The sequence below is a fragment of the Chrysemys picta genome, chromosome 10 (genome assembly GCF_011386835.1).
Source record: "Chrysemys picta bellii isolate R12L10 chromosome 10, ASM1138683v2, whole genome shotgun sequence".
NCBI classification, from domain to species: Eukaryota; Metazoa; Chordata; order Testudines; family Emydidae; genus Chrysemys; species Chrysemys picta.
In genome coordinates this window covers 2,099,251-2,125,852 of record NC_088800.1, presented here as the reverse complement: position 1 = coordinate 2,125,852, position 26,602 = coordinate 2,099,251, and the positions used below count along the sequence as shown (strand labels likewise).

Genomic DNA, 26,602 nt, shown 5'->3' with positions numbered 1-26,602 from the left:
GTAACACTGGGGAAAAAGTCAGCAAAATAAAGACTGATCACATAAGCCTAGACTTAGATGCTAATAACTTTCACAGCATGTAGAAATACACGAGATAAAAAGGAGGAAGGCTATAGAGCAAACTACACCTCTGACCCCTCACTTGTCTCTAGATGCATCCATGTCGGACTAAGCTCTAGCCCTGTGGCAGTGTACCTGGCAGGCTGTGCTTCTGATCATCCAGCAGAGGTGTGAGAGAATCTGTTTGCCAGGAACAGCTCTGCCAGCTGCATCTCCCTCTCTCACTAGCGTGACTGTTTAGTGTCCTTTGATCTTTTGGCTGGAGCCTGGAAGTAGTGTCACCCTAGCTAATAGCTCAGGCATTCTCCAGCAATGACCCCCCCACCATGTTTCCCAGGAGATGGCTTAACTGGAGACATTGGGTCGTCTCCCTTTGGGGGTTTGCAAACATCCCTGCTATTAAACTTACACAAATAGTAGTATAGCCATACACTGTCCCCATAACCAGATTACATACAGTATTTAGGCCCATGCCCTTCACTCATTCCATTAAACAATTTTAAACTACAATTCTGGCTCTTAACATAATTCCAGTTTTGTTTAAGCTGGGGCTCTGTGTAATGCAGAAATAGAATGACCAGAGACTACAGACTGAGCAGTTAAGAAATCTTTAGTCACCATTTTGTCAACACCTCACACTGGCAGAGATGTCACATCTAACATCCTTCCTTTCTTTAGTTAAAGGGCAAGTTTCATGAACTCCCCCCATATGGAAATCTCCACGCTTAACATTCCTGACATTAAGGTTAAAAACTAAACAAAATTATTTTGTGCTGCATGAATCTGAATTTAGTGTTAAAGATATCCTAATTGTTTTTAGTAACATGGGGTGTAATGGTATGTCTTGGTTTAAATTGCTGCTTTAGAGTCAACTAAGGTTGGGAACAGATTTCAATTCATGGATCACAGTACTGAACACTGCAATCCCATGCCCCAAGTCTGTTTCATTATACTGCCAATTTCAAGGTTCATCCATTTGGAACAGTAAAGTAAACCACACCAAGAAACTGGACATGCATACTGTACGATAGGGAGAGGCTGCTCTGGTGGTCACTCACAGAAGCAAACACTTCAGGAGTAGTAGAGATGCTTTAGGGGGCATGGGCAAGGGTTATTCTGAGAGGCAGGCATGAAGGGCTGAACCCTTCACTAGTAATTATGATGCATTTGGTAACCAGCCTTCGGCTTATGTTTTGCTCCTGTGAGGCAACAATCTGAGAACGTTGACCCATCTGCTTCATAGTCAAGAGAATCCTCTTGTCAGCTTAGCTGTGTGGCCCAGAAACACTGTTCTAGAGCTTTAACACTAAAATAAGTACTCCCAATACACAGGCTCTGAAGTCCTCACAATAGTGATTTTATTAAATTAGTTGCTTTATAAAACATTGCAGATGTCATAATTGTTAACATAACAATTTGCCCAACTGTAGTAACTGTTGCAGTTTGCTAAGCAGGTTTTTGTAAATGAAAGAAAATGGTAAAGTCCTATCACAGCCCATGAGAACAAAGGAAATTTGGTTCTCAGACACTTAAACCAGGCAGTTAACTGTTAGAATAACCAACCCGTACAGCTGCATTAGTAGATAATGTAAACTAACTGCTTATACTCAAGATATCACAAATCATTTTTCAAATGCAACATGGAACTATTTTCTTGTTTTGACCAAAATAAGTTTTATTTTAAAATGTCAAGCTTTGAAAAAATGGGTGTGTATCAAGTGATTAATTTTCAGGTGCAGTATCCTTACTTTGAAGTTAGCAGTCCCCTTCACAATCTATTTAAAAAAAATAAACAAGCTCCAACTTAGACAAAGCAATTTTAATACTAAGTGCACACCATGCCCTTGCTGCAAACTGCTTTTGTTCACAAGATAAATCATTCAAGGAGGTACAGTTAAGGCTGTATTACTAAACTGTGCTGGTAATAATACAACTTCTGCTTTGTTGAAATTCATGTCCAACTTAGTGGTTTTGTTACTATGAAACCAGATAGCAACAATTAAAAACATTATTAGAATTTTGTTTTTTCTGTGATTGAGTTTCATCATTTTAACCCCTTGACGGGACTTTAGCACCACCCTGTCAAAGAGTTAAACCACCAGCACAAAGATACTGCACTTTCCATTGTAGCATTTGGCAGAATTTAAAGGAAAAGAAGTTGTGCTACATGTTTAAGGGCAACAGAAAGACAACACAAGGAAAGATAAATGTCACATGAAGTCTTCAAAATCTTGTACATATCCTCCATCATATCCTCCATAATCTGCCAGATCATCTTTCATAGTGGCCTTTAAACCACCTCCGGGCACAACCCCTTTTTTCTTCTTTTTGGCTTTACTTTGCTGAGGAAAGACCAAAAAAGATTTGGTTTATTTTAGAGTCAGTATTAAATGTAACACGCTAATTTCCTAGAAGTGCTGGTAAAACATAAGAAGAATATTAACCCTAGGATCATGGGAGTTTCCTATCTGGGTAATTAAATACAGCACACTTAAATTCCCCTGTACTTCTGATCTGTTAGTTGGCAAAAGTGTTCACTTCCTACCATGTAATGTGTGTGCACTACTGCTATTGACCCCAGAGGCAATTGAATTTCAGTTCAACTCTCATTCATGGCAAAAACACTATGTCTAGCAGACTCGCTTCACCATAATCAGAATAGCAGCATGTACTCTATGGTACACAACCACCCTTCACCAAACTTGTTACACTATATGTAGCCTAAGTTTATTTTCCTGAAGGAGGAGAGGCACTGTGCCAATGCAAAATTATAGATATTCAGTTTTATACTGTTACTGATGTAGTTGGTGGGAATCTTTATTTTAGGGTTTTATATGGCTGCTCATCACCTTAGTATCAGAGCATGTAAAGTCAGTAGCAAAATCCTTAGTGAATTTATGGAGTTTCTGGCTCTTCTGTTTTAAGGTAAAAACTTTGCTTGGGTATAGTCTTTTTGGTTGGTTGATTTAAAAAGAAAAAATGAAACATGATTCAGCCAAGATCACTTACAAGTGAGATGTTGTGAGCTTACTCCAATATTTTAAATTAATATTCCAAAGAGCTACAATATTGTGAATTACTGAGTTGAGAGGCAAGCTATTTCTTGCATGTTAATATTAACCACTTTGGTACATTCTTTGTAAATGGATGTGGCAAAGATGTCAGGCACAGAAGGATTAATAAAAAAGTTAGCTATACCAAAGAGAAATAACGGACATCCAAATCTGAGATATTTAAAAAAAAAAAAAAAAGAAGCCAAGTTTAGCTTCCTGATGAAAGTCAGCTACCAAAATCAGCAGTGAAGCACAACAGCACCTGCCCTTCTCTCAGCTTTGTACATAGAAGGGGACGTTCACATCTCAAAGTCTAGTTCTATTAGAAATGCAGAATTAGTTCAATATCACTTTACAGACGATATTTTATGGCCTAGTTTATACTGTTAATCTTCTCTTGATCTAAACCATTTATTGTAAATTGCCACCCACTAGAACAGTTTGGAGAACATGCCTAGAAAGTGTTTTCAATCCCCCACCCATTTTGGGTAAACAGTAGCAGAGTTGTGCATTTATGGAGCACTTATTATTCACATTGAAGGCCCAGAAGCGGGTTGCTTCCTTCAAGAACTCCCTAGTACAAGTTTTGAAACTAGTCTCATTTCAATTCTCTGCTGGGCAGTATGGCTTGGATTTGCCAGTTAATGTTCAGTTAGCTATTTTTTTAAATTCTGGTCTCATTGACATTTAGCTATGCAATTCCCTCAACTTCAGTGTTATAACTTTTGCACAAGAAACATTTTACACAATTTGTATAATCACAAAGCACTAATTATACTATAATTTGATCGTGTTATCACTCACTTAATGCTTTTCCCAATTAAGTTGTATGGACACCAGAGAGGCATACTGACATGCTATCTAGTTCTGTTATCTGCTGTTAAGTTGCTCTGATCACATTGATCTTCGTTTTATTAAAGGTTGAGAAAAAATATTTAAATTACTTCCATAAAACACATTTAACTAAGATTCTAGTTTTCTGGTTTGAACTAAAATATACACTTCTCCCACCTGTCCAGGACAACTGGACACTTCCACTTCTATTTCTACTCCAGCACAGAGGCAAAAAAATTGAACAGAATCAGTGCAAAGATGAGGGGGGGGGGAAGCTAAAGATTACTGGCAAAATGGTGCTCACTTTATATGAGTACACTTGTTTTAAGTTTATGGAACATTCCCAAGTTTAGCCCTAGAACAATTTCCCAAATCAGAATTTCAACTATCTTCTCATTAACAAATTAATTGTGTTAAGTCAAAAGCACATTTGACTTCAAAACCTAGAACCCCTTAAATTTATAGAAGGTGCACATCTTAGTGCATATTGGTATTATGCAAGTTATGGAAAGACAATATAGAAAGAGATGCAGAAGTCTTACCTTCTCTTGTTTTTGTTTTTCACTGCATAGCACTGTCAAAGCATTTGTGATCTTTTTCAAATCATCAACTTCCACTACAAAGAGGAAGAAAATTAGACTTCTACCAATATTGTTTTCAGAAAGCCTTCAAATAATCACTGAATCCTCTAAAATCCAGTAAGTAGAGATTTATATCTGGTAGTTTATTCCTTTAACTGGAGTCAAAATTTCATTGTAAACAGTGGAATACATGCAGGGCAATGTTGATTCTCAGCATCACAGTCTAGGATTTCACATCCCCCTGATGTGTAATGGGCAGCGTAAGATGGCCAATGTAATCAATAAATTTAGGAGACCAACATTTGAACACTGTTACATCTTACATTTCTAAAGCTTATGCTGCAAGGTTTCTGTCTGCCATCAGTAGGGGTTAGCAAGTGATTCTTCCTCCCCCCCCCCCCCCCCAATTTATTTTATTTTTTTTTTTTTTTTTTAATCTTCTTCCTCTGGATCATCAGGGATGGCCAGGGATGGGACATTGTGCAAGGGGGGGTTAGGTCTCTGAGATGCCACTGAGAATTTTCTCAGGTGCATGGCTGACTGGTTCTTACTCACATGCTCAGGGTCTAACTGATCACCATATGTGGGGTCAGGAAGGAGTTTTCATCCACATCAGACTAGCAGTGACCTTGGGCGGGGGGGGGTGTCAGCTTCCTCTCCTGTGTGGGGGTGCTGGTCTCTTGCCAGGATTATCTGGGTATATCATTTTCCTGCCATTGTGGGGGCCTCAAGCCCTGGTGCAGTTCAGTCTCTCCTATGCACTCTCTTTGGCACATAAATCTAGTCTCCTGTGGGCTGTAATACCTGGTCTAAATTTGGTTGTTCGGTATCGCTTGCAAGTGCTGGGTGGTTTTGGTGGCCCATGATATACAGAAGGTAAGACTAGGTTATGTGGTGGTCCCTTCTGGCCTTAAACTCTGATGAGCACATTATGCTGCTAGATTTGTAATATGGTCAACTGTTTGTGTCTAAAGATCAAATGGTTTGCCTAAAATAAGTTTGAAGGCTTTTAGAGAGAGAAGATTCCAGGAGGAGAGGGATGTTACATGCACTTAATGCTCAGTTTAACAATCCTTCATGTTAGAGGATTTGGACTCCAATCTAACAGTTCAAAATCAGTTGCAGTAGGCCAACCATCCAATGTATTTATATGGCACAAGCTACAATATCAAATTGCCACTACACTGAAGGACAGGATGTACAAGCACAGGAAAAAGGGAAGTCTCAAAACAGAATTATGCACCAAATACCTCAGCCAGCCAAAGCAGTGAAAACAAGTCAACTGTAGTTTTATTTCAACAGACAGTTGTGTTTTGGAATTAAACTGCTTCAAATTTCCAGTGTTATACGAACTCAGTTTTGTATCTCATTCCTCTACTGAGCTATTTAGAATTACATGGATCGGGGAGCCTTTTTCTCTTCTTGAATAGAGGTTCTGCAGGGCTGTGTAAGACTTAGATCAGTACAAAATTTGCCTGTATGTTTAAGTGGGCTATCCTGACCTGACAGTACCAGTCAGAGAAGATCAATCACAGAGGAAACACCACCTGCATTAAAAGATGAAGAGCATGCAGGTGCTGATTTTCAGTCAGGTAGTAGTCAGAAATATTCTCTGGGAAGAGTATCTGTGCATCATTTAATGTAGGACTGCATAACTCCCAATTCCGTTTTACTTGATTAATATGTTTGCTACTTTAGCCCTCCACAGAATGTGCTAGGAAATCTCACACTTGAAGTAAAGACTTACATGAAATACATACGTCTCGAACTAATGCTTCCAAAAAACTGGCATAATGTAGAGATTTTTCATACTGTGTAATTTTTTCTTTTAATAATCTGCCAAACTCCGTAAAGTCATCTTTTGAAGATGGATTCATGGCATCTATTCCACAAGTATTATTTACACCTGCAGTGGAAAACATAGTATCAGAGAAAATACTGGTGCATTTAACTGTAGTTTGTGTGGGAGGTCAGACTGACCCCACTACATAAGCCCTCTAACCACAGAACAGGTACTTTATCTCTGCTCCCCTTCGGTTCCTCCCATCAGCTGAAATGATCAACAACGCAGCAAGCGTCACTAAGCTGCCAACTCATTTCACATTAAGCAGCCCAAACGATTTATGCTGGCTTTGAACTAGTGATTTAAGTGAAAGGCTACATATGCCATGAGTTGTACTGAACCACCCACTCTGGAATAGTACTGGAGAGACTATTTTCTCCTTACATAAATTCTAGGCCTCAAGCTTGCAGTGCTAGGTTTAGTTGGGATTTTTTAAATTGACTATTAAGACTGATTTTTCTAGGGCTGTCAAGCGATTAAAAAAGATTAATCGCACTGTTAATACCAGAATACCATTTATTTAAATATTTTGGATGTTTTATACATTTTCCATTTTATTGATTTCAATTGCAACACAATACTAAGTGTACAGTGCTCACTATTTTTATTACAAATATCTGCACCGTAAAAAACAAAAATAATATTTTTCAGTTCACCTAATACAAGTACTGTAGTGCAATCTCTATCATGAAAGTTGAACTTACAAACATTAGAATTATGTACAAAAAACCCTGCATTCAAAAATAAAACAATGTAAAACTTTAGAGCCTGCAAGTCCATTGAATCCTATTTGTTCAGCCAATCACTCAGACAAACAAGTTTGTTTACATTTGCAGGAGATAATGATGCCTGCTTCTTGTTTACAATGTCACCTGAAAGTGAGAACAGACATTCGCATGGTACTGTTGTAGCCAACTGAAGATTCATACATCCCTTGATGCTTCAACCACCATTCCAGAGGACACGTGTCCATGCTGATGACAGGTTCTGCTAGATAATGAGCCAAAGCAGTGCAGACCAACGCATGTTCATTTTCATCATCTGAGTCAGATGCCACCAGCAGAAGGTTGATTTTCTTTTTTGGTGGTTTGGGTTCTGTAGTTTCCACATCAGACTGTTGTTCTTTTAAGACTTCTGAAAGCATGGTCCACACCTCATCCCTCTCAGATTTTGGAAGGCACTTCAGATTCTTAAATCTTGGGTCAAGTGCTGTAGCTATCTTTAGAAATTTCACATTGGTACCTTCTTTGCGTTTTTTCAAATTTGCAGTGAAAGTGTTCTTAAAACGAACAACATGTGCTGGGTCATCATCTGAGACTGTTATAACATTAAATATATCGTAGAATGCAGGTACAAGAAGCAGGAGACATACAATTCTCCCCCAGTGAGTTCAGTCACAAATTTAATTTACCCATTATTTTATTAAATGTCATCAGTATGGAAGCATGTCCTCTGGAACAATGGCCAAAGCATGAAGAGGCATATGAATCTTTAGCGCATCTGGCACGTAAATATCTTGCGACGCCAGATACAACAATGCCATGCAAATGCCTGTTCTCACTTTCAGGTGACACTGTAATTAAGAAGTGGGCAGCATTCTCTCCCGTAAAACAAAATTGTTTGAGTTAGCGATTGGCTGAACAAGAAGTAGGACTGAGTGGACTTGCAGGCTCTAAAGTTTTACATTGTTTTGTTTTTGAGTGCAGTTATGTAACAAAAAACCCTACATTTGTAAGTTGCACTTTCATGATAGAGAGTGCACTACAGTACTTGTATGTGGTGAACTGAAAAATACTATTTCTTGTGTATCATTTTTACAGTGCAAATATTTGTAATAAAAATATAAAGTGAGCACTATACACTTTGTATTCTGTGTTGTAATTGAAATAGATATATTTGAAAATGTAGAAAAACATCCAAAAATATTTCAATTGGTATTCTATTGTTTAACAGTGTGATTAATAGTGATTAATTTTTTTAATTGAAATTCATTTTTTTTTTTAGTTAATTGCATGAGTTAACTGTGATTAATCGACCGCTGTAGATTTTCCAGACCAAAGCAGACTGGATTATTTCTGAAGAAAATCACTCCCAGAAAACATGAATGCTGTATTAAACCCACTAAATAATTCACTTGATAAGTAGAGTGAAAAAAATGCAGTTTTTTATTTATATTGGATTTTTTTTATTATAGTTTTTTTTTAAATATACCTGTTCAAATCAAATCTGATTTTACAAATTATGTTAAGGCCTAAATTTATAATCTCAAAAATTTAAATAAAAAAAAATATGTTAACATGAACCTCTATCAAAAACGATAAGTTAAAGGCTGCATTTTTATATAAAAGAAAGAATCAGTGGGAAAACATCTAATTTTTGAGGTCAAGCTTTATAAATATGGCACAGTAGGTCGTGAACTATACTAAGGGCTTGTTTTGTTTAATAAGAATAAGTTTTATATGCTGTTGTGTGGTTAATTAAATTCCAGTCACAATCCTAATGCAGCTTGACACAAATCATGAGCAAAAAGTTAATTATCTGGTAAATAAACAATACATCACTCACCACTGTACATAATGTACAAATTAATAAGAATTTGAAAATATTAAGCTACATAATTGCTTAGATAAATGTACAGTGTACTTTCCTAGGTAGCAAAAAGATCTACCAAATTTAGTGTGAAAGCTCCATTTAGTTGTAAATCAACATGTTTTAATGGCATGTTAACCAATGAGAATGCACCTTTCTTTAAAAAACAAGTACAAATGTAAAAGTTGATTAAAATAGAAGATTTGAGTCACCAAGTAGAAATCCTCAATTTAAATCGCCTTGATTTAAATCAATCCATCCTGTTTGTAAGGAAGTTTATCAATACTTTGTCAATTCTGTCAGGAAAGCACAAGACAATAGTGAGCCCCCAAACCTAGTTAAATTTACCGTTCTTTTAACTGCCCTTAGAAGCCAAATACCCTTTCACCAATTTCATTGCATTTTCAACACTTAGCTCAGTGGCTCTCAACCTCTCCAGAGCACTGCACCCCTTTCAGGAATCTTATTTCTCTTGCGTACCCCCAAGTTTTACCTCCCTTAAAAACTACTTGCTTACAGAATCAGACATAAAAATACAAAAGCATCACAGCACACTACTACTGAAAAATTACTTACTTTCTCATTTTTTACATTTCCCATATAATTATAAAATAAATCAATTGCAATATAAATACTGTACTTACATTTCATTTTATAGGCTATAGAGCAGTATAAACAAGTCATCTGTATGAAATTTTAGTTTCTTCTTCGAGTGCTTGTTCATGTCAATTCCGGTCAGGTGTGTGTGTGCGCACCATGTGCATAACAGCTGGAAGATTTTTTCCCCTAGCAGTATGCATAGGGTCGGCCTGGGCACCCCCTGGAGCCACACCTTCATGATGCCCAATATAGGGCTCTGCTGACCCGAACACCCGCTCCCCCCTCCCAGTTTCTTCTTGCCGAGTACTCCGACAGAAGGATAGGAGGGAGGGTATTGGAATGCACATGAACAACACATCTCGAAGAACAAGTGATACGAAAAACGGTTACTCACCTTCTCGTACTGACTTCGCCAGTGCTTTTTATGTAGACTGTTGTAAAAATAGGCAAATATCTCAAAGCGTTGATGTACCCCCTGGAAGACCCCTACATACCCCTGGTTGAGAACCACTGACCTGCCTTATCACATAGTCTGACCAAACTAAACATGCTTAATCGATGGTGAACCACCCCCCTCAGAAAGCCTCACCCACCTCACAGGTAATCTGGCTGCGCTATGGAGAGCATCCCACACAATTAGAGGTTACCAGTTTCTTCCACCTGACTTCTCTTCATACAAAAGATGGCTATTGGCTGGGAAGTTCAATCAGGCAAAGCATTCCTACCTAACTTCCTACAAGCAGACACTACAACCACTTGTAGGCAGAAAATGCAATTTAGTTTCTAAAGCTGTTGTGGGGTGCTTGAAATTAGAGAGTCATTATGATGTATACTTCCAGATATAAATAGACAAACTAACAAAAGTAATTCTGATCAACACCACGCATCACAGGATGTTTTCCCAAACATACTGTGTCTTAAAGGTTCTCAACACCAAAAGGCATCAACTCTTACCTACGACTGTCATAATCTTTAAAAAATATATATATATATATATATAGAGAGAGAGAGAGAGAGAGAGAACACACTCCAAAGTGCTGGTTAAAAAGAGAGGAACAGTTATGAAATAACTTTAGTGGGATGCAAAGTTTCATTCTGATATTTTTATAACAGTAAGAGTAATATCACAGCAGTCCTACTTTTTTGGATCAATATACTGCTATACTTGAAAGCTAGATTAAGAATTGATTGCAGTTAACTTTCTAAATTACTTCTGTCATACTGTAATACCACCAACTGCTTGCTCGGATTAGGTGTATCCGCACTTACCGAACGTTTCTTTTGCTAACTCAAGATCTGACTCCTCTTGTAATTTCTTTAGCCGTAGTTTGTCTGCTAACTGTTCTTCTGGTGTAAGTTCTTTAGCTTCCTCTGGTGCCTCTAACTAAAAAAAGTATATAAAGTAGATTAATTGACCTGTGGCAAGTCTTTCATTATGGTCATTATTGCTAACCATGCATAAGCAATCTATTTAACTAAAAGTCTTCAAATAATGACAGCTTACATTGGTGGCAAGTGAATTACATTTCTTGCCCATCAATGGAGCAGTTGCAGGTGTGGTCATGTCATCAAGCTAATGGAACAACATGCTTCTGTTTGAAGTAGTTTTTCCTGAAGCGCAGGCGTTCTGTTCTGAACAGCAAGCCTAACACTTGTGTTTAAACATTCCAAGTTGAAATACCGATAACCACAAGCAAGCGACAGGCAGAAAAATACCAAAACCCTCACCAAAAGTAATTTCACACACTGTTGAGTATTATAAACTCAATGGACACACTTAGAAAAAGGATGGAAATATGATAAGTACTATTTCAAACTCTTAGATGTTCAAGTTCTTATGCAGACTACATCAGGACTATTCTTCCCTAGAAGAACAGGGTGACAAAACGCACTGTAGGGGCACGTCATAAGTATCAGTCCTTTAATTCTCAGACTACATTCGTTTTTCTAGACTAAACAATAAGCTGATCTCCCTCTTCCCATAAAAAGCTAAAATCCTGACAGTGAAGTCTTACTCTTTTTTTAATCTCCTCTTGCTTTTTCTTCAGCTGCTTTTCTCTCTCTTTTATTTTTTCTGCTATTTTCTTCTTTTCTGAAACTTTTGATTCTGTAAAACAGTGAACAACAAAGCCTTTTTAAAGAAATCTAGTGCATAAAGAACATTGTCACAATGTGGGGAAAAAAGCACCTAGAGCGATGATCCAATCAGAAACCAGAGGTGACCAATGTAAAAAGCATGCACTGTCACCCACACGTGCACAACCCTTGGTCTATTATGTCCCATAAATATAGTTCATAAACTTGGAATACAGAATCCTATGTTTTTCTTTGTTCTATATACAATGAAGTGTGCTCCTCAAATAGTCCTCACCTGCTTTTATCTCTGTCTCTTTTTCTTCCTCCTCCTCCTCCTCTTCATCATCCCAGTTATCCTACCAAACAGGAAGGAGTAGGAGTTATCAGTATTTATCTTACTTCTGAACCACTAAAGGTATCTGTGCAGAAAGAAGTGTCTGCACTGCACTTTCATCATTAAAACTTTTGTTGCTTGGGGTGTGAAAAAAACAACCACCCTAAATGATAAAAGTGCCAGCGTGGACAGCGCTTTCTCAGCAGGAGCTGCTCTCCCATCGATGAAGCTACCGCCCCTCTTTCGGAGTGGTTTTATTTTGTTGCCAGTGACAAAGAGTGGCTGCGCACCTTACAATGATGTGGCTGCAGTGGCAAATCCGCACCATTGTACGATGCACAGTGTAGACATGGTCTTAATGTATACCACAGTAACAGAAGCAAGACAAAAAAACTGCCACAATCCATTTGCTGGGCAAAAATTGTTACAGACGCTCCCCGACTTACGCAAGGGTTCTGTGCTGAAATGCCTTGCATAAGTCGAATTTTGCATAAGTCAGGAACGTATACCCAACAATTACGGGGGGAAAAAAGCTTATGGAACTTTTTACATAAGTGCAGATTTGCGTAAATTGGGTTTGCGTAACCCGGGGAGCGTCTGTATAAGAAAAAATTAATTTATGAGTAGATATCTGATAGAATGATTTGATTCTTCTCTATAGCACATTCGTCACCAGAAACAAAACGGGCGTAGCAGAATATAGAGGACACTGATTTTGTGCAATAAATTAAACATTACAGAATCAGGACGGAGCGCTCTGATGGGATGTTGCCCTGGTAGCAGTAGCAGTGTTATTTGGTGATTAAATCTGAACATAATCCATTTAGTACCCATCAGGATTTAAAAATGTCAAAAGCTGCCATTACAGGCATACCAATTAATGCACCCGGGGGATGACAAACTATCAATACATGTGACTCTTTGATTCATAGAGTTAAGGCAGAAGGAACAATTATGATCAACTGATCTGTCAGTTTCAGGGTTAACTGCACCTTTGATCCCCTTCCTGGTCTTCCTTGAGGGCATCCACTTAAGATTTTAGGCTTCCCAGCCATGAGCACTCTCATGGCAGAGACCTGCGTCTCTCTCCTTTCAGACTAGGGGTTTAGGTTCCCTCTGCACCTCATTACGATTTTCCAGCACCTGTGCTTAACTCTTTCTCCAAGGGCTGTAACTGTAATCCAGGTACCAACCAGCCTTCACAAAGCAAACTGCATTTATTCTTGGGGTAAAAACATTACAGAAAAAAAGCCATCTACATGCATGCTAAAAGCCTACCAGAAGTCACGTCCAACCCCATCAGGGGACTCTGCTGTGCCAGTCTCTCAAACGCCACAACTGGGTTTGCATGTGTTGTTCCTTGGTTACATGTTCACGTAAGTTTTTGGGATCAGGAACCAGATCCCAGCTGGACAGTTCAACTACTTCTTTACACAGCTCGGGCCTTTGATCTCCAGTCTCAGGGAATTACTAGTCAATGGCCCTCTCCTTAGGAGTGGCTTCAAAGGACTGGGGTTTTACATAACCCGCATTAACCACTCCCTGGAAAACCACTTAACACTTATTGTCCCTAAAGTCCTTGCCTATCTAGTACATTCAATAGTCCTTTCAACTCCTTACACTTCCAGTTCTAACATGTCACACAAGCATTCGTAAAACTCCAATACCCACCTGGGGAAGTGAGGAAACAGATTGACAGAGCAAGACGGGTACCCAGAAATCACCTACTACAGGACAGGCCCAACAAGGACAATAACAGAACACCACTGGCCATCACATACAGCCCCCAGCTAAAACCTCTCCAGCGCATTATCCACGATCTACAACCTATCCTGGAAAATGATCCCTCACTCTCACAGACCTTGGGAGGCAGGCCAGTCCTCGCTTACAGACAACCCCCCAACCTGAAGCAAATACTCACCAGCAACTACACACCACACCACAGAAACACCAACCCAGGAACCAATCCCTGTAGCAAACCTCGTTGCCTACTCTGTCCCCATATCTACTCTGGCGACACCATCAGAGGACCCAACCACATCAGCCACACCATCAAGGGCTCATTCACCTGCACATCCACTAATGTTATATATGCCATCATGTGCCAGCAATGCCCCTCTGCCATGTACATTGGCCAAACAGGACAGTCCCTCCGCAAAAGAATAAATGGACACAAATCGGACATCAGGAATGGTAACATACATAAGCCAGTAAGTGAACACTTCAATCTCCCTGGTCATTCTATTACAGATTTAAAAGTCACCATCATTGAACAAAAAAACTTCAGAAACAGACTTCAAAGAGAAACAGCAGAACTAAAATTCATTTGCAAATTTAACACCATTAATCTGGGCTTGAATAGGGACTGGGAGTGGCTGGCTCATTACAGAAGCAGCTTTTCCTCTCCTGGAATTAACACCTCCTCATCTATTACTGGGAGTGGACTACATCCACCCTGATTGAATTGGCCCTGTCAGCACTGGTTCCCTGCTCTCCATGTGTCAGTATATAATGCCTGCATCTGTAACTTTCACTCTATGCATCTGAAGAAGTGAGGTTTTTACCCACGAAAGCTTGTGCCCAAATAAATCTGTTAGTCTTTAAGGTGCCACCAGACTCCTTGTTGTTTTTGACTTCCTGTATATAGTAACTCCTCACTTCAAATCATCCCGGTTAACATTGTTACGTTGCTGATCAATTAGAGAACGTGCTCGTTCAAAGTTGTGCAATGCTCCCTTATAATGTTGTTTGGCAGCCGCCTGTTTTGTCCACGGCTTGCAGAAACAGCAGCCCGTTGGAGCGAGCTGGTGGGGGCCTGGAACCAGGGTGGACCTGCAGCCCCCTATCAGCTCCCCGCTCCCCTAAGTTCCCTTGTGGCAGCTGCCCAGCAGGCTAGCAGTTGCCAGCAGTTCAGCTGTCCCTCCCCCACTTCCAAGTGCTGCTCCTGGGAGCTTCCTGTGCGGAGGGGGGAAGAAGGAGGCTAATGTCAGGGTATCCCCCTCCCCCCTGCTCCTCGCTTACCCCATCTCCAGAGAACAGGGGGACACATGACAGGATTCAGGATGGAGGGAGCGTGCTGGCAGCACTGCTGTCTCAACTTCCTCGTCTACTTAAAAAGGCAATGTACTTAGAGTGCGGTCAGCGTACTTAAAGGGGCAATGTGCATCTCTCTTTCTCTCTTACACAGGGGAAATTGGATTTGCTTAACGTCGTTTTACTTAAAAAGTCGCATTTTTCAGGAACAGAACTACAACGTTAAGCAAGGAGTTGCTGTACCACAAAGACAGAATTTTGCCCAGTAATTCCAGCATAGAACCCATAGCTTCTGGTTGAGCTGTTACAACTCATCTTTTAGAACATCGCTCAATCCTGATTTAAGGACTCCAAATGATGGAGAATCCACCATGTCCCTAGGTAAATGTTGTTCCAATGGTAGATTACCCTCACTTAAAAATTTGCACTTTGCCTAGTCTGAATTTGTTCAACTTCAACCACTGGATTTTGTTATGCTTTTCTCCGTGTGATTAAAGAGCTGTTTACTATCAAATCTCTTTTCTATAATTAAGTCACCTCTTCGCCTTCTCTTGGATAAATTGAATAGACTGATATTAACTCTCTCACCCAAAAGCTTATTTTCCCAATCTCAACTCATTCATGTACTTTTTCTGAACCCTTTCCAATTTTCCCATCATTTTAAAATCTCCATTAATGGTCTCACTAAAGCTGTACAGAGTGGTTCACACACCTCCCTATCTCTAGTCAGTATTCACCTGCTTATACATCAAACAATCACATTAGTTCTTAGCCAGTGCACTATATCAGCTCACGTTCAGTTGACCCTAACATTTCTTTCAGAGTCACTGCTTTCCAAAATATGGTTCCCCATTCTATAACTGTGACCAAGATTCTATTCCTAGGTGTATGACTCATGTATTAAAATGCACGTTGTTCAAGTAAACCCTGCTTACCGAGAGAGAGATTGCGCTATAGAACTAACCTGTCATTATTCAATACTTCACCAATTTGTGTCCACTACAAACTTTGCCAGCAGTGGTTTCTTCCAGATCATAAGATATTGAATAGATTGGGCCAGGAATAGATCCCTGCAGGACTCTGCTCAGAACATCCCCACTGGATGGGGATCCTCATTTATAATGTTCAGATCAGTTTAAATGCATTTAATCTGTGCTGCTTTGATTTTGTAAAGGGTAATGTTGTAGTCAGAATGTCAGGCAGTACTAAGTCAGCCTCTTTACGGAAATCTAAGGATGTTAACACAATTACATTATCACCTACGCTTGACCTCAACAAATAATATCAAATTTGACAAGACCTGTTTTCCTCCAAATCATATTAATAGTGTGCTACCATACTTTACTCCTGTAGGCTATGTCTACACTACAGCTGAGAGCGAGCCTCCCAGGCCCGGGGGGCTATGATAGAGGTCTGTAAAATCATAACTGGTGTGGAGAAAGTAAATAAGGAAGTATTATTTACCCCTCCTCCTAACACAAGAACTAGTGGTCACCAAGTGAAATTAATAGGCAGCAGGTTTAAAACAAAAAATGAAGTATTACCTCACCCACCTTGTCCCTGGAATTGATAGATTACTATAAGCCAAGGTAATCATAAAATTGTAGGACTGCAAGGGACATTGAGAAGTCATCTAGTCCAGTCCCCTGCATTCATGGCAGGACTAAGTATTATCTAGACCACCCCGACAGGTATTTGTCCAACCTGCTCTTAAAACATCCAATGATGGAGATTCCACAACCTCCCTAGGCAATTTATTCCAGTGTTTAACTACTCTGACAGGAAGTTTTTCCTAATGTCCAACCTAAACTGCTTCTTGTCCTATCCTCAGAGGTTAAGAACAATTTTTCTCCTTCCTCCTTCTATCAACCTTTTATGTATTTGAAAACTTATGTCCCCTATCTTCCCTCATGGGTCATGTTTTCTAGACCTTTAATCATTTTTGTTGCTCTTCTCTGCTCATTCTCCAATTTGTCCACATCTTTCCTGAAATGTGGTGCCCAGAACTGGACACAATACTCCAGCTGAGGCCTAATCAGCACAGAGTAGAGCAGAAGAATTGCTTCTCTTGTCTTGCTTACAACACTCCTGCGAATACATCCCAGAATGATGTTCACTTTTTTTGCAACAGTGTTACACTGTTGACTCGTATTGAGCTTGTGGTCCACTACGACCCCCACAATATGATTATTGTTAATGGAAATTCATGTCAGCTAGTTGAAGTGTACTGGAGGGGAAGCTAGAATCCGTCTTACAAGTGCCAAATAGTCTTAAATGAATTTGTAGATGAACTTGGATGTCCTGGTACTTGGCTCATCAACTCACAGTTAAAAACTGAGGTCTGCTGTCTTATACTAGTGGTTAAAGTGAGGTATTGATGCTTAGTTCCATTATTGCCAGGGCATCAAATAAACACTCTAACATATCAATAAGAATGTAAACCTTGAATTTTGAAATTGCTAGGCTTATCTTAATGGGTAACTATAGATCGGTCAGCTGGACATTGATCCCAGGCAAAATTATGAAAAGACTGATGCAGGATGCAGCCAGTAAGGCAATGTCTACGATACAGCTTCGAGTGAGCCTCCCAGCCCGAGCATACAGACGCGCGCTAGCTCAGCTCGAGTATAGCAGTGTGGATGCTGTGGCTCGGATGGCAGCTTGGGCTCTCCAGCCCACCTGACTCCCTGAGTCTGAGTGGTTAGCCCAAGTCTCAGCCGGAGCGGCAACGTCCATACTACTATTTTCAGCGTGCTAGCTGTGTGCTGAGCTAGTGCAAGTCTGACTACATAAGAACAGCCAGACTGAGTCAGACCAAAGGTCCATCTAGCCCAGTAACCTGTCTTCTGACTGTGGCCAATGCCAGGTGCCCCAGAGGGAATGAACAGAGCAGGGAATCATCAAGTGATCCACCCCTCGCCCAATCCCAGCTTCTGGCAAACAGAGGCTAGGGACACCATCCCTGCCCATCCTCGTTAATAGCCATTGATGGACCTATCCTCCATGAATTTATTTAATTCTTTTTTGAATCGTGTTATAGTCTTGGCCTTCATAACATCCTCTGGCAAAGAATTCCACAGATTGACTGTTCGTTGTGTGAAGAAATATCTTTTATTCGACCAACTTCTGTTGGTGTGAGAGAAGCTTTCAAGCTTACACAAACCTGAAGAAGAGTTCTGTGTAAGCTCGACAGCTTGTCTCTCTCACCAACAGAAGTTGATCCAATACAAGATATTACCTCATCTACCTCTCGAATATCCTGGGACCAACACGACTACAACCCTGCATTTATCAACTACACTCATTTCATAGATAGCGACTTTCACAACTGTTGCAGAGTACAGTTTACAGATTGCTTCCTCGTCTGATGCCATCCTTCACAGATACACCCTTTTAAAGAGAGGGTGGTTGGGGTGAAATCCCCATGTAGAAGCAGGGTGCTGTGACCATGAGATTTTGCAAACTCATTTGCAGACAATAATGGGTCTGGTTGAAGCTCCTTGGTATCTTCCTAAGGAACCCTCTCTGAGGGGAGTTGTGGGCAATTGTCCCTCTGCCCCAAGGACACTCTCATGGTATACACAGAAGCCTATATTGTCACCTCCCACTCAATGTGCATATGATGCTCCTGAGAAGTTTAGTGAGGACATATGGGCTGCAGTGCATTTAGCAGGCTGATGACCCCCATCTCTATCACATCTGGCCCAGCTAGAACAAATCACATGGTGCCTAGATGAGAGCAAGCTGAGATTTAATCGAGACGAGACTAAGACTCTTGGCAGGCTGGGAAAAGCCGCTGGAAGAATTGGCATCAGCTCCCCCTTACAGAAAGAACACAATCGTTGGTAAGACAGGTAAACAACTTGGGGGTGTCAGACCCTGGGCTGCTCTTGGCCCATGAGGCGCTGCAGCCAAGAGAGCTTTCTTCCCATCTGTGCCTGCCCAGAAGAGTGTCACCTTTCCTCTCCAATGCAGAGCATGCCACAATTATCCATGTCTTGTCAGCTCAAGATTATATTGCTGTGATGCACACTACATGGAGCTTCCCCTTGACCTCATTTGGAAGGTGAAGCTAGCATAGAATACTGCAACTCACTTGTTAAGTGTAGTTGAACGCTGGGAGCATACTAGACCAATGCTCCATCATCTGTATTGGGTTCCAGTGAACACCTGGGGGGAATTCAACATGGTAATTTTAAAATGGAAAGCCCTAAATTGTTTGGGATCTGACTGTATGAGTGAGCATCTCTCTGCCAGTGACATACTGCCACAGTTGAGATTAGTAGAGGCACTCTTTCTGCAGTTCTTTCTAGATGAATGAGGGGGATCTGCTAGCAGTGCATTTTCTGAGAGGGATCCTGTTTCAGGACTCAGTGCTCCACCTTGGTCTGCCAAACCTATCTTATCCCCTTCCCCTGCCTCCCACACTTCTCTAAACTGCTGGGGGGGGGGGGGGGGGAGAGGAGAGGAAGCTGGATTGAAGTATATATATTTATGGGCAGTCCTTTGTGATTTTTTATTTATGGGATAGGTGTCCAGGGCTCAGGATGTGCACCTACAATTACATTCTAGAAATCTAAATACATTTCATTAGGAGAAAACAAGTTTCACCTTCTTTTCATTGTTACACCAACTGAGAAGTCCAGTGGCAACACATCCTTAGTTAATTTCTTCATTCCGATGTTGACACTATTACAATGTAGTTTAAATCATTGAAACTCTTTTGAACTTAATCAAATATGTTTATAAATGACTAAATGAGTAATAATCCAGCTATAACATATGGTTAGGGAAAATGTCCCCCTTTCCACATAAATGATCCCCACACCAAGCAGAAGTAATCAGTTGCTTGCTCCACAATTATACGTGCTATCATTTGTAGCTTTAATGCATGACAATTCAAGTTCCAAAAACAAAGCATTCTTGGAAAGTGACAGGATACTCCAGTGTCTGAGTCCCTGATGACTTCTATTTTAAACAGAACTATCAGAAATATTGATCAAGGAAATCTCTAGACTGTTTCCCTGAACACGTTTCCTAGTTCTGGCTCCTTTAGCTACAGGACTGCTGAAGAGTAAATACACCTGCTGCCAAGAAATTTCTGTGTGTTTTCCTGGTAATTTCTGTATTTCAGGTAACATTTTAGAATAATTTCCTTTTACTTTAAAAGGATATCTTAGTTGTAACTTCTGCAGCATCTAAAGTTCCGCCAACTCACTACTTACAATAAGTCTTGTAGCCAAAGTATTTTCAGAAAAAAAACAAGATCCCAACTCCTAAATCAGCAATAAGAAACCCTAAAGAATAATGGAACACCCTAAAGACACTAAGGGCCTATATATTTAGGTCACTTCGCTTTTGCTTACTGGTGCTGTAGTTTTTCTTTTTAGTTGCCAATTTTGGAAGGAAAAAATATCTAGCGCCAGGCAAACACCTAGCTTGCTGTAGATTCTTCCCAACTTCTGCATCTACTACACGAACACAGATCAGACTACAATAAAAAAGATCACTAATTGTAGTAATTCCTTTTCCCCACTCCCTCTAAATACACCATAAACTTTTTAATTTTAAAGCCATAGGCCTTCAGAGGAGTACTAGTGGAGGAAATAAAATATCTTATGTTAAAATAGCAACGTAAAGCAGGAGTCTTCATATTTTTGGAGGGACTATGATTTTGTCCAGCTATTGTTCACTGTCCTTCAAGAAGTAGACAGCTGGGAAGCACAATTAAGTAGCTATTAGATGTTCAATTACAGGTAGTAAACTCTTCAGTTTCAGGGAAAATGTGAAAAGTAAAGCCTCTTTTGCCAAAAAATGTTTGGGGCTGTGAAGCTCCAATCCAGGTTGTCACTACTCTCTTTTTAAAGATTGATGTAAATACTGTGCACTGAGATATCTTTAACCATTTTGCCTGGCGGGGTCACATGTGTGGAAGAACGAGCACATTTAAAAGCTACAGAGCACCCAGTGTCAATTTGTTCTATCACATTTATTAAGCTTTACCTTGCACAATAGGTGACGTTAAGCTAGCATGAACACCATCCAACCTTAAAAAACTTTCAGAAAGCCTTTGACAACCTCCCTCACCAAAGGCTCTTAAGAAAAGTAAGCAGTCATGGGATAAGAGGGAAGGTCCTCTCACAGATCGGTAACTGGTTAAAAGATAGGAAACAAAGGGTAGGAATAAATGGTCAGTTTTCACAGTTGGAGAAAGGTAAATAGCAAGGTCCTCCAAGAATTTGTACTAGGACAAGTGCTCTTCAACATATTTATAAGCGATCTGGAAAAAGGGGTAAACAGTGAAGTGGCAAAGTTTGTAGTTGATACAAAGTTACTCAAGACAGCTAAGTCCAAAGTTGACTGAGAAGAGTTACAAAAGGATCTTAGAAAACTGGGTTACTGGGCAAGAAAATGGCAGACAAAATTCAATGTTGATAAATGCAAGTAATACACATTGGAAAAAACAATCCCAACTATACATACAAAATTATGGGATCTAAATTAGCTTTTATTACTCAAGGAAGAGATCTTGGAGTCATTGTGCCTAGTTCTCCGAAAACGTACACTCAAAATGCAGCGACAGTCAAAAAAGCTAACAATGTTGGGAATCATTAAGAAAAGGATAGCTAAGAAGATAGAAAATATCATATTGCCTCTATATAAATCCATGGTACGCCCACATCTTGAATACTGAGTGCAGATCTTGTCTCCCCATCTCAAGAAAAGATCTACTGGAATTGGAAAAGGTACAGAGAAGGGCAACAAAAATGAATAGGGGTATGGAACAGCTTCCATATAAGAAGAGATTAATAAGACTGGGACTTTTCAGCTTGGAAAAGAGATGACTAAGGGGGGATATGATAGAGGTTTATAAAATCATGACTGTGTGAAGTAAATAAGGAAGTGTTATTTACTCCCTCTCATAACACAAGAGCTAGGGGTCACCCAATGTAATTAATAGGCAGCAGATTTAAAAACAAACAAAAGGAAGTATTCCTTCACACACAACACAATCAACCTGTGGAACTCTTTGCCAGAGGATGATGTAAAGGCCAAGACTATAACAGGGTTCATAAAAGAACTAGATAAGTTTATGGAGAATAGGTCCATCAATGGCTGTTAACCAGGATGGATAGGGATGCAAAACCATGCTCTGAAGCGTCCCTAGCCCCTGTTTGCCAGAAGCTGGGAATGGGCGACGGGATGGATCACTCGATGATTACATGTTCTGTTCATTCCTCTGAAGAACCTGGCATTGGCCACTGTCAGAAGACAGGATACTGGGCTAGATGAACCATTGGTCTGACCCAGTACGGCTGTTCTTATGTTCTCCAAAGGAGTCATAACAAGTAATATATTTTATCTATTTACATTTATAGTACATAGAAGAGCACCATCCCAAGCCCCCGTCACCACTAGTGTGCAGAAATACAGTGTATGCACAAACGGTCAGTTATTACAGATAGCACTACCTTGGCGTAACATGAACAACTAGTGCCAGAGTCTTCAATTAGCAAGGATCAATTACTCTAATCTGAACTGCTTTCTTCTTCCTGCCCATGTCTGTACAAATGATAAAATATTAACCTTTCATTTATCTAGTGATCAGTACTAAGATTGTCTATAGCAATCTCTCAGTGTCTTGATTTGAAACAAAAGCATGATTCAATGTTTAACTTTGGACACTAAGTTTACCAATTTTTTTTAATACTTCCGCAGAACCCGAGACCCTTTTGAAGAGTCCTAGATACCAGATGTAGTATGTACCCTCCCATCATTCTGAAGTCTATTAGATATAGTTCTATAGAAGTCATTGCCAGTTGCTGATATCTGCACTGATAATCTGGCCAAGCTCTAAGAAAAAGATCTGGAATTGTTGGGGTATCCATCACTCAACTGATCTTTTTTGTTAAGGGACATATGGGAACTCTACTGCATGGGATTTAGACATTTTAAATGTTTCTGATTTAATAGAGAAGGTTTACAGTTGGACATCTAGTTCAAACTCTAATGCAAAAGACTAACATTGAAATACGGTGAAACCAGCTCCATGATTCTCTAGTAGATAAACCCCATTTTAACACTCTGAACACAACCTAATTCTAAAGGAACACTGAGGGACTGCTTAGTTTCACAGAACTGAGAGGAAGTCTGAAGAGACAACAGTAGGATGGAGGAAAGTTGCTGGCCTGTAGGAGATAGTACCAAAATAGGACTATTTGGAACAAGTTCAAATGTTCAAGCCTCGGTCATCCCCTCTGTACCCACCTCTTCCCCAGATGCTCCCTCAGCCTAAAAACCTGCAAGGGGGCAGGGAATAGAGAAAGGTTTCAGAGTAGCAGCCGTGTTAGTCTGTATCCGCAAAAAGAAGAACAGGAGGACTTGTGGCACCTTAGAGACTAACAAATTTATTAGAGCATAAGCTTTCGTGGACTACAGCCCACTTCTTCGGATGCTTTCTTCGAAAGCTTATGCTCTAATAAATTTGTTAGTCTCTAAGGTGCCACAAGTCCTCCTGTTCTTCTTTTTAGGGAATAGAGAGACTCTCCACAGGAGAGGCCAATAGTTGAATACCATCTGGCAGATCCCAGAGCAGTTCTGTACTGAGAGGCCTGCCTGCAGCTTAGAGATGGCAGGTGGGCAAAAAACACGATTCTCCATTCCCTGGGATGACACCTTTTGAGATGTAATTGACAGGGGTTTTGCTCTGGAGCTGGGAAAAAAGTTACAGAAGGGAAACCATGTTTATTCAACTCAGAAACCAAAGAACAAGTACAGGTCTCAGCTGGGGGTTAAGCAGCCCATTTACAGTATTCCAAAAGTTTTATTTGCCCTTCCAACTTTTGATCACCCAGTGCACCAATTCAGACAGGTTTCAATGCCTATGAAACTGCATAACACGGACTACAGAACTGCACCTCATAATTCCTACACCAAGTTCAACTGCTGACTGAACATACTATCTTAAAGACTTCAAGCGACCCAAAATCTGCCACATCCCTACCCACCATTACACTGAACCCGCAAGTGCCTAGCATTAGCAGAAGTTCGCCAGAATTATTCTGCCCCATCTCACCCCCCCAAGAAGGGTGAAGCTAATCCGTCCCCACGCGCTCACCGGACAAGTTTTACTCATCTGGTAGGAGACTCCCTGAGTCTCCATTTTAATTAGGCCGTTCTCAGGCTCCCCTCCCCTCCGGGACAAGGGTTTGCTGCCGGTGTGGGCGAGACACTCGCACGCCACTGATCCAGGCGGGCCACGTTTTGACAGCCCCTCGCTCTGAGCCACGCCTGTCACCGCCCGCCCCGAGCCACGTCTCGCCCCCCGGCCCGGCCGCGTGTATTGGCCCGGCCCGGCCCAGCCGGGGAGGGCGCCAGTCGCTACGGTTCGGGCAGGGCCGTGCAGCGCCATATGGCCCGGCGCAGCGCCCCACCCCGGCAGCCCCCGGGGCCCGGGGCTGGCTCCACACCGACCCCGCGGGCGGGCGGGCCGAGTTCCGACCGCCCCCCACAGCCCGGGAGGCCCCCGCCGCCCCCACCTTCACTTCGTCCTCTTCATCCTCCCCGGCCCAGCGGTCCCCGCCGGCCGCCGGCACCAGCCGCTTCGCCACCGGATCCGCCCCCTCGAAGGTGTCGGCATCTGCGGGGGAGACGAGAGCGGGTTAGCCGGGCGGGGGGAGGGGAACCCGGCCGGGAACCGAGACGCGGCCCGCACCTACCCCACGAATCTGCCTCCGCCGCCATCTTGCCGCCGCGAGTCCCTCAGGCACCGCCACAGCGAGGCGGGCTGAGTCAGCCGAGAGCGTCCCAGCCGGCCCGCTCCGCGCGCGGGGCACGCCGGGATAGCGGCGGACTCCCGGGGGCGGGGGAAGGGGCGGGGCAGGGAAGCGCTGAGGCCCCGCGAGGACATCCCGGGGGGCGGGCGGGGGACGGCGAAGGGGCGGGCGGGTCCCGCCAGGAGCTGGGTCCCGGGGCTCGCGTGAGAGCCCGGCCCGCCCGCCTCTGGCAAGGGCACGCGTGAGGGGAGGGAGCCCGTGTGGGGCAGGACTTGGGGGGGGAGGGGGGGTCAGACCAGGTGATCCAGCTCCTGTCGCCCCGTCTCAGCTCCTGGCTAACAGAGGCTGGGGGACCCCCTCCCTGCCCCGCCTGGCTAAGAGCCATGGATCGATCTATCCTCCATGAACTTATCCAGTTCTCTTTTAAACCCTGTGACAGACTTGGCTTTCACAACATCCCCTGGCAAGGAGTTCCACAGGTTAACTGGGCGCTGCGTGAACATATACTTCCTTTTGTTTGTTTTAAACCTGCTGCCTGTTACTTTCATGTGGTGACCCCTCGTTCATGTGTTATGAGGAGTAAATAACACTTCCGTATTTACTTTCTCCAGTCATGATTTTATAGACCTCAATCATATCCCCCCTGAGCCGTCTCTTTTCCAAGCTGAAAAGTCCCCATTTTATTAATCTCTCCTCACCCCGTAATCATCTTTGTTGCCCTTGTCTGAAGCTTTTCCAGTTCCAATTTGGGGACAGGAAGCAGCAATGGGGGCTGGAAGCAGGGGAGGATGTTGAGCTTCCTGCAGTTGGGGGAAGTTTCTGGGTGTGGGCCTGACACAGTCCCAGCCACTCCTTGCAGGGGAAGAGGTAATCCCATCCTCCCCTGCCCCCAGCCCAGCCCAGTCAGGACTAGCAGCTGATCCCAGCTCAGGGTAGGAGCCACTGGCTGGGGTGTCCCCAGCCCTGCAGTGATTTACTTCTCCGCTGGCTGCTCTGGGTACCTGAAATGATCAACCTGCACAGCTAGGGAGTGGTGCATGACTGCTCTTGCTGCTTTTTTCTGCAGAGAAGCAAAGAAATCTGCAGGGGACATGAATTCTGCACATGTGCAGTGGCACATAATTCCCCTAGGAGTAGGATTACCATACGTCCAGTTTTTCCCAGACATGTCCGGCTTTTTGGTAATCAAACCCCTGTCCGGGGGGAATTTCCAAAAAGCCGAACATGTCTGGGAAAAATACTCCCTGGCTTACCTTAGAGCGGGAACCGGGGGCTGCTGTGCTACCTGATTCCTGGGCTCCGTAAGAGCCGAGCTGCCCGAGCGCTACCGGCTTCGGGCAGCCCCCTTGCCTCCAGACCCTGCGCCCCCGGCTGGGCACTTCCCCTCCCGGGCTCCGGGGGAGCAGGGTCCAGAGGCATGGGGGCTGGCCGAAGCCGGTAGCGCTCGGTGCTTACAGAGCCCAGAAGTTCAGGGAGCACAGCAGCCGCTGGAGCCCGGGAGGGGAAGTGCCCGGCTAGGGGTGCAGGGTCCGGAGGCATGGGCGCTGCCCGAAGCCCGAGCGCTACCGGCTTCACGGTTTGCTGGGCAGCCTCCAGACCCTGCGCCCCCGGCTGGGCGCTTCCCCTCCCGGGCTCCAGCTGCGCTGGGGAAGCACTGTGCAGCCCCCAGACCCGTGAAGCCGGTAGCGGTCGGGCAGCCCTTTTCACGTGGCTGGGAGGGAGGAGGGGGAATGTGGGGTGCTCAGGGGAGGGGGTGGAGTTAGGGCAGGGACTTTGGGGAAGGGGCAGGGACGGGGCTAGGGCCCCATGGAGTGTCCTCTTTT

At 42.5% G+C, this 26,602-nt stretch overlaps 1 protein-coding gene and 2 long non-coding RNA genes across 4 annotated transcripts; 2 read left to right on the top strand and 1 right to left on the bottom strand.

The window, feature by feature from the left end:
• Window positions 1-1,396: 1,396 nt before the first annotated feature.
• EIF3J (eukaryotic translation initiation factor 3 subunit J) lies at window positions 1,397-24,871 on the bottom strand. Of its 2 annotated transcripts, XM_008170501.4 has the most exons (8): window positions 24,723-24,871; window positions 24,543-24,643; window positions 11,932-11,992; window positions 11,576-11,667; window positions 10,830-10,944; window positions 6,276-6,434; window positions 4,490-4,563; window positions 1,397-2,402 (listed from the first exon to the last, which is right to left on the bottom strand). In XM_008170501.4, the coding sequence occupies exons 1-8, from the start codon at window positions 24,745-24,747 to the stop codon at window positions 2,271-2,273; spliced, it is 759 nt and encodes a 252-aa protein (XP_008168723.1). In that variant the 5' UTR covers window positions 24,748-24,871; the 3' UTR covers window positions 1,397-2,270. The 2 variants fall into 2 exon arrangements, with proteins under 2 accessions (XP_008168723.1, XP_065415181.1); XM_065559109.1 differs by lacking the exons at window positions 24,543-24,643; window positions 24,723-24,871 and adding an exon at window positions 12,963-14,573.
• LOC135973885 (uncharacterized) lies at window positions 4,517-7,323 on the top strand. The gene is made up of 2 exons (XR_010590913.1): window positions 4,517-4,645; window positions 7,208-7,323. It is a non-coding gene; the product is annotated as an uncharacterized LOC135973885 (long non-coding RNA).
• Window positions 15,130-15,517, top strand: LOC135973884 (uncharacterized). Its single transcript, XR_010590912.1, has 2 exons — window positions 15,130-15,268; window positions 15,305-15,517. It is a non-coding gene; the product is annotated as an uncharacterized LOC135973884 (long non-coding RNA).
• Window positions 24,872-26,602: the final 1,731 nt, after the last annotated feature.